The sequence below is a fragment of the Rhinoraja longicauda genome, chromosome 14 (assembly GCF_053455715.1).
Source record: "Rhinoraja longicauda isolate Sanriku21f chromosome 14, sRhiLon1.1, whole genome shotgun sequence".
Lineage (NCBI taxonomy): Eukaryota > Metazoa > Chordata > Chondrichthyes > Rajiformes > Arhynchobatidae > Rhinoraja > Rhinoraja longicauda.
The window spans coordinates 42,355,774-42,364,211 of NC_135966.1; the positions used below are offsets into that span (position 1 = coordinate 42,355,774).

At 54.8% G+C, this 8,438-nt stretch overlaps 1 protein-coding gene across 1 annotated transcript in view; it reads left to right on the forward strand.

Moving 5' to 3' along the window:
* The first annotated feature begins 289 nt into the window (after positions 1-289).
* Positions 290-8,438, forward strand: part of faxdc2 (fatty acid hydroxylase domain containing 2) — an 18,067-nt gene continuing 9,918 nt past the window's right edge. The window contains 3 exon segments of the mRNA XM_078411767.1: positions 290-400; positions 5,499-5,546; positions 8,072-8,242. Of these exon segments, the coding sequence (XP_078267893.1) occupies positions 5,499-5,546; positions 8,072-8,242 (219 nt within the window). The 5' untranslated portion in view covers positions 290-400.

The following is an 8,438-nucleotide window of genomic DNA, read 5'->3' on the forward strand; positions in this document are numbered from 1 at the left end:
ATCCTGACTACGGGCGCTGTCTGTACGGAGTTTGCACCATCTCCCCGTGACCGCGCGGGTTTTCTCCGGGTGCTCCGGTTTCATCCCACTCCAAAGACGTGCAGGTTTGTGGATTAATCAGCTTGGTATGTGTGTAAATGATCCCGAGTGTGTGTGTGTGTCCCTAGGGTGGTGTTACTGTGCGGGGATCGCTGGTGGGTGGGCAGGAGGGCCTGTATCTCTAAACTAAACTACAACAATAAAGCACTCGCCTGTTACATGAACGTGTGCAGCGCTGGCAGCGACAGCGGGGGCGGAGCGGAGCGGCATCATGTGACGGCCGTCTGTATCACACCGCCCGCCAGCGGGGCTCGGACATCAGACACATCTGGTCGCACACACGGCGAGACACGCAGCGAGGGTGAGAGGGTGAGAGGGGGAGAGGGTGAGAGGGGGGGGGGGGGAGAGGGGGAGAGGGAGAGGGAGAGAGGGGGGGAGAGAGAGAGAGGGGGGGAGGGAGAGAGGGGGGAGGGAGAGGGGAGAGAGGGGGAGGGGGAGGAGGGGGAGGAGAGGGAGAGGGAGAGGGAGAGGGAGAGGGAGAGGGAGAGGGAGAGGGAGGGGAGAGGGAGGGGGGGGAGAGGGAGGGGGGGGAGAGGGTGAGAGGGGAGAGGGAGAGGGGGAGGGGGAGGAGGGGGAGGAGAGGGAGAGGGGGAGGAGAGGGAGAGGGGGAGGAGAGGGAGAGGGAGAGGGGGAGGAGAGGGAGGGGAGGGAGAGGGGGAGGGGAGGGAGAGGGGGAGGGGAGGGAGAGGGGGGAGGAGAGGGAGAGGGGGAGGAGAGGGGGAGGAGAGGGAGAGGGGAGGAGAGGGAGAGGGAGAGGGAGAGGGGGAGGAGAGGGAGGGGGGGGAGGAGAGGGAGGGGGGAGGAGAGGGGGAGGGGGGGAGGAGGGAGAGGGGGGGAGGGGGGAGGAGAGGGAAAGGGGGGAGAGGGAGAGGAGGAGAGGAGGGGAGGGGAGGAGGGGAGAGGGGAGGGAGGGAGGGGAGGGAGGGGAGGAGGGGGGGAGGAGGGAGAGGGGGGGAGAGGGAGAGAGAGGGAGAGGGGGGGAGAGGGAGAGGGGGGGAGAGGGAGAGGGGGAGAGGGGGGGGAGGAGAGGGGAGGGGGGGGGAGGGTGAGGGGGAGGAGGAGGGGGGATTGAAGGGGGGATGAGGAAGGGGGAGGGATGGAGGGAGGGAGAGGGGTGGAGGATGAATAGGAGTGGTGAGAGGGGGGGGGGTCAGAGTTGCCGGGTCAGTGATGCTCTGCCGGCCGCGGTCAGTGAGGGGCTGAGGGGCGCGGGTGGGGGTGAGGGTCGAGTTGCCGTTCAAGGTTCCTTCTTAAGGGACATGTATGAGATGCAAGTGATGGCCGGACTGACGGACCGGGGACAGACACCGAGTGCTGAGTACTCAGTGGGTCGGGCAGCATCTGTGGGGACCGGAGTAGGAGAGGCAGCTACCTGGGGCTCTGGGCAAACGCAGCCGGCCAGCGGTGGGTCCCAGTCACCGGCCATCGATCACACGCTGGGACCCGGCCGCAGTCTCGGCTGGATCGATGTCCGCTGTGGGGCGGCTGGGCTGACGTGCAGCGCGTTGTTGTTGTTGAAGCTGGGATTCACGCCCTGTACAGACTGGGGCTGTGCATGCAGGCTGGGGCTGGGGCAGTGCATGCAGACTGGGGCTGGGGCAGTGCATGCAGACTGGGGCTGGGGCAGTGATGGATGCAGGACTGGGGACTGGGCATGCAGACTGGGGTGGGCATGCAGACTGGGGATGGGATGCAGACTGGGGGGCATGCAGACTGGGGCTGGGGCAGTGCATGCAGGACTGGGGCTGGGCATGCAGACTGGGGCTGGGGCAGTGCATGCAGACTGGGGCTGGGCATGCAGACTGGGGCTGGGGCAGTGATGCAGACTGGGCTGGGCATGGACTGGGGCTGGGCATGCATGCAGACTGGGGCTGGGTGCATGCAGACTGGGGCTGGGCATGCAGACTGGGGCTGGGGCAGTGCATGCAGACTGGGGCTGGGACTGGGCATGCAGACTGGGGTTGGGCATGCAGACTGGGGCTGGGCATGCAGACTGGGGCTGGGGCAGTGCATGCAGACTGGGGCTGGGCATGCAGACTGGGGCTGGGGCAGTGCATGCAGACTGGGGCTGGGCATGCAGACTGGGGTTGGGCATGCAGACTGGGGCTGGGGCTGGGCATGCAGGCTGGGGCTGGGGCAGTGCATGCAGACTGGGGCTGGGCATGCAGACTGGGGCAGTGCATGCAGACTGGGGCTGTGCATGCAGACGGGCTGGGGCTGGGCATGCAGGCTGGGGCAGTGCATGCAGACTGGGGCTGGGCATGCAGGCTGGGGCTGGGCATGCAGACTGGGGCAGTGCATGCAGGCTGGGGCTGGGCATGCAGACTGGGGCTGGGCATGCAGACGGGCAGTGCATGCAGACGGGCTGGGCACGCAGACTAGGGCTGGGGCAGTGCATGCAAACTGGCGCTGGGCATGCAGGCTGGGCACGCAGGCCGGGGCTGGGCATGCAGGCTGGGGCCGGGGCTGTGCATGCAGACTGGGGCTGGAGCTGGGCATGCAGACTGGGGCTGGGGCAGTACACGCAGACTGGGGCTGGGCATGCAGGCTGGGGCTGGGCACGGCGTGCTCACCCATTCCCAATGGGCGGCCACTTCCTGACGCCGGTGAAACCTGCCGCGGCCTGTGCAGCTCTGAGCAGCGTGGGGGAGGCAGGGTTGTAAAGGACGTGCAGCCTCGGGAGAGGATGCTAACGGAGTGTAGGTGTGAAGGACAGACTGGGACTCCCTTCTCAGGGCAAGGCTGAGTGCTGACCTGGACTGATGGGATGTTTGGACGGACACAGACTGCTGGAGTACCTTAGCGGCGTCAGGCAGCATCTGTGGAGATGTTGTGATGATTACCTACACGGTGCTCACACTGTGCTCTGGTCAAGGGTTAGAAGAATCAGAGTCTGAAGAAGGGTCTCGACCCAAAACGTCACCTATTCCTGTTCTCCAGAGATGCTGCCCCGCTGTTACTCCAGCTTTTTGTGTTTATCTCAATGTTTATTGCAGGTTTAGCAGAGCTGCCCATTGTTCAACGTGGCCCACCAGACAGACACAGCGCCTGCCTCCTTGCACCTAACCCCTTGCCACATCCTCCTTACCCCATGCCACATGCCCCTTACCCCGTGCCACGTGCCCCTTACCCCATGCCACATGCCCCCCAACCCCGTGCCCCTACCCCATGCCTCCTGCCCCTAACCCTTTACCCCTACCCCATGCCCCTAACCCTTGCCCCATGCCCCTAACCCTTGCCCCCACCCCCTCCCCCTACCCTTTGCCCCCTGCTCCGTACTCCATGCCCCCTACGTGCCCCTTACTCCCTGTCCCTGCCCCCCTGGCACGTTGCCTCTCTGCCTTATCAGAGCTCATTGTCTGCTGTTGAACTTCACCAGTTTATGTGATTGTGTGCACGGTGATTAATGTTTATCTATAACTTGTCACTGTTGTTTTCAGTACTGATTTGATGTCATTCGCTGATTTAGAAATTATATTTAGCCTCATTTGTTTAAATGTTCTCTAGTCAGAAACTCATTCAACTAGACTGAGTTAGCTACCTAATTAAATGCCAACCTCCAGCAGCAAATGGTTAGTTTATCACTGCCTAATACTATGTTGTGGTGCAACCAAATTACGAACCAACTAGATTTTGTAAGGAGATTAAGGCCTAATGATTGCACATGGATATCATGGGTGTGTCCGCACTGAAGCCCTTTCCCTTTGCGCTGGGATTGGATGATGGGGCTGCTGAGAGCAATGGGTACAGACTTTACACACTCCCAGCCCACCCGTGTGTGAGGTCGGGGCCAGGTATATGTGGAGTGGGAGGTTGGACACAATGTGTGAATGATCGGACAGCTGCAGCCCGACTGCTGGCTGGACTTTAGGCCCATGTGTTTGGGCACCTGGTACAGAGGCTAGTGGCCAGATAAGGTGCCCCCCATAATGTTCGGGACAAAGACCCATCATTTCTTTATTTGCCTCTGTACTCCACAATTTGAGATTTGTAATAGAAAAAAAAAATCACGTGGTTAAAGTGCACATTGACAGATTTTATTAAAGGGCATTTTTATACATTTTGGTTTCACCATGTAGAAATTACAGCTGTGTTTATACATCGTCTTGTGGACAGATGATACGAAGATTCATTTATATCAGAGTGATGGGAAGAGCAAAGTATGAAGGAGAGAAGGAACTGCCCAAGATCCAAAGCATACCACCTCATCTGTGAAACACAGTGGTGGGGGTGTTATGGCCTGGGCATGTATGTCTACTGAAGGCACTGGCTCACTTATCTTCATTGATGATACAACTGCTGATGGCAGTAGCATTATGAATTCTGAAGTGTATAGACACATTCTATTTGCTCAAGTTCAAACAAATGCCTCAAAACCCATTGGCCGGCGGTTCATTCTACAGCAAGACAATGATCCCAAACATACTGCTAAAGCAACAAAGGAGTTTTTCAAAGCTAAAAAATGGTCAAATTCTTGAGTGGCAAGTCAATCACCCGAGCTGAACCCAAATGAGCATGCCTTTTATATGCTGAAGAGAAAACTGATGGGGACTAGCCCCCAAAACAAGCATAAGCTAAAGATGGCTGCAATACAGGCCTGGCAGAGCATCACCAGAGAAGACACCCAGCAACTGGTGATGTTCATGAATCACAGACTTCAAGCAGTCATTGCATGCAAAGGATATGCAACAAAATAAATGACTACTTTCATTTACATGACATTGCTGTGTCCCAAACATTATGGTGCCCTGAAATGGGGGGACTATGTATAAACACTGCTGTAATTTCTACATGGTAAAACCAAAATGTATAAAAATTGCCTTTATTAAAATCTGACAATGTGCACTTTAACCACGTGATTGTTTTCTATTACAAAACTCAAATTGTGGAGTACAGAGGCAAATAAATAAATGATGGGTCTTTGTCCCAAACATTATGGAGGGCACTGTTGTTGCTGTGATTTAGCTATGAGGGCTGTTGGCAGCTTCCGGCAGCTGGCACTCAGGAGCTCCGTCCCTCCTCATGGTGAGAGTGAGTGAGAGAGAGTGAGTGAGTGAGAGTGAGAGTGTGAGAGTGAGTGAGAGTGAGTGAGAGTGAGTGAGAGGACCTGCTGTCTGCGGGGAGGCTGGTAGTGTCACAGGTGGGCCGATGCCATAGAGTTTATCTCTTGCTTTTATTTTGTGAATCAGAAGAGGCCGGAGAACTAGAACAGAGGGTCAAACTCCGTCTATGTTCATAGTCTGAGACCCATATCAAGTGGAGTCTGGCTCGATGTGACAGAATATTTGTGTTGGGATCAGGAGGCCAGAAGCGTGGATTCGCACACACGTAGATTTGCTCTGAACCTGATGATCCTGTGTGTAATTAAACAAATAATCTTTTCACTCTTTGCTCCTCAGATGCAAGATTGGGGCGAGCCGTCTAAGTGGGCAGCACCACGGAGACAGGTACACAATCGTCTTTTATCACGAGTCAGAGTTTACAGCACGGAGACAGGCCCTTTGCCCCACCTTTGTACATATCTGCACTAACCCTTGTATACCCTTGTAAGGCTTGTATACACTGGAATTTAGAAGGATGAGAGGAGATCTTATCGAAACATATAAGATTATTAAGGGGTTGGACACGTTAGAGGCAGGAAACATGTTCCCAATGTTGGGGGAGTCCAGAACCAGGGGCCACAGTTTAAGAATAAGGGGTAGGCCATTTAAAACTGAGATAAGGAAAAACCTTTTCAGTCAGAGAGTTGTGAATCTGTGGAATTCTCTGCCTCAGAAGGCAGTGGAGGCCAATTCTCTGAATGCATTCAAGAGAGAGCTAGACAGAGCTCTTAAGGATAGGTCAGGGGGTATGGGGAGAAGGCAGGAACGGGGTACTGATTGAGAATGATCAGCCATGATCACATTGAATGGCGGTGCTGGCTCGAAGGGCCGAATGGCCTACTCCTGCACCTATTGTCTAACCCCATTTGCCCACATTGCATCAGTATCGTGCTAGTCCTGGCTATTCAGGCCTATCTAGATGCCTCTTAAACGTAGTAAACTTTTCTGCCTCCATCACCCCACCACCTCTGTCATATCCAGTGACATATCCATCACTCTCTGTGGGGAAAACAGGTGGGGGGCCAGCATTCTGGCTGCCAGGTTTGCCACTGCTACAAGGGCGGGTTTAAACTAAATAGTGGGGAGGGGGAGGGGGGGGGGGGGGAGACAAAAGGGGGAGGGGGGGGGGGGGGAGACAAATTGGAAAGACAAGGATGGAGTTAAAGGGAAAGAGAGTATAGGAAAAGTTAAAGACACCAGAATTAACGGGACAGAAAGCTCACGAAGGGATAGGAGAGGATGGCCAAGTGAAATAGGAATCGATGTGAAAGGTGAGGTGAGTAATGGATTAAAAGTATTATATATGAATGCGCGATGTATAAGAAGTAAAGTGGATGAGCTTGAGGTTCAGTTAGAGATTGCTAGATATGACATCGTGGGGATTACAGGCACAGGTTACTGATTGTGGATGATAAGCCATGATCACATTGAATGGCAGTGCTGGCTCGAAGGGCAAAATGGCCGCCTCCTGCACCTATTTTCGATGTTTATGTAAAACCTTTGATCAGTTTGAAACCGCCATCTCACATTAAACCTACGTGCTTGTGTTTCAGACAGCCCCATCTTGAGAAACACATTCTTACGCTCTGCCCACTCTGGTTTCCATAACTTTATATCTCCGTCATCTCCGGGGAAGAAAAGCTCAGGCAGTATAAACAGACCAGGTGCGGGTACATGGGATTAGTTTGACTGGGCATCAAACTTGGCAAAGACATTGTGGCCGAGGGGTTGTCCAGTGTTGTTACGGCTTTGTGTTCCACACAATCCCATCTTGTCACTAAAGTCCTCCAATGGAGGCCACCCACTGGTGAATCCCCCCTGCATTCTCTTCAGCACAACCACATCCTTCCTATAGTGTGCTGACCAGATACACACAGTGCCCTGACGTTTTATACAATTGTAGCACGTGCTCTGTTGAAGGCCAACCATATGGACTGCATTGGCCTTCCAGTGGACCTCTTGACCATTGAGCCCATGTTGATCAACAGTGCCCCACCACTTACTGGGTGCCCTCCTCCCGTCTGACTTCACAAAATATATCACCTCACTCATTAGGATTAACCAGCATCTTCCATTGCTGTGGCCAGCTCTCCATCTCCATCCTGCTGTAGCCTTGGACAACCCTTGCTTGCTACAACACCAATATTTTGTGTCATCGCCACACAAACCTGAACAGTTTCCTAAGGATAGACACAAAGTGCTGGAGTAATTCAGCGGGTCAGGCAGCATCTCTGGAGAAAAAGGATGGGTGACGTTTCAAGTCGGGACCCTTCTTTGGATTTTTAAACCTGCACTGCAGTTCCTTTCCACACGAGTGGCCTCGGGAGGTCACCTGGATAATGGGGGGCCTGATATCACCGGTCACCCATCAGATAGATATTCCACAAGTCTGCCCCTAACAACCAGCCTGCCACGTGCTCTGAGCTGCTGAAGCAGCCTCACATCCAGGATCTTGTCAAAGCTCCTACAAAAATCTATCTTCCACTCTACCCTCATCAACCTTCTCCGATATTTCCTCAGAAAAGCTCAGTCCAATTGTTGAGGCAGGGTTTGTCGCACAGAGCCAGGCTGACGATCCCAATCAGTCCATGCTGCCCTGTTCCACAGAATCTTTCCCGATAATTTCTCTGCCACTGCAGTTCCCTCACAGATTCCTGGATTATCACTGCTGCTCCTGAATGAAGGAACAACGTTAGCTATCAGGGTGTCAGGGGTTATGGGGAGAAGGCAGGAGAATGGGGTTGAGAGGGAAAGATAGATCAGCCGTGGCTTGATGGGCCTAGTGGCCTCATTCTGCTCCTATCACTGATGAACTTATTCTCCAAAGTTTTGTCTCAGTAAGTTGAAGCCAGCTGTCCTCTTGCCTGCAGGAGAGACGTGTTTGGGATTCGGTGAAGAAAGCCACCTTTATCCTGGGCTCCGGACTCTTTGTGTTTGCGGCCTTTCGTAACTCGGTGACATGGTAAGTGGCCCAGGGTTGGGCTGGTGGGTGGGTGGGCTCCCAGCACGGTGGTCTGCCTGCATGGGCCAGTCAGCACGAGATGTGGGCCCTTCACTGACCACAATGGGCGTGAGAGTGAAGGGCTCTGCTGTTGCCACGCGCTGGCATCGTGTTACCGCCCCGGTGATGTTCGGCAGTGAGAGCAGAGGCCCAGAGGCACCAGTGCCCCTTTACTGGCTGTCTCTGCAACCTGCTCTGGCTTCCATTGGGGAGATGTGTGCAGCAAGGCAATGGCA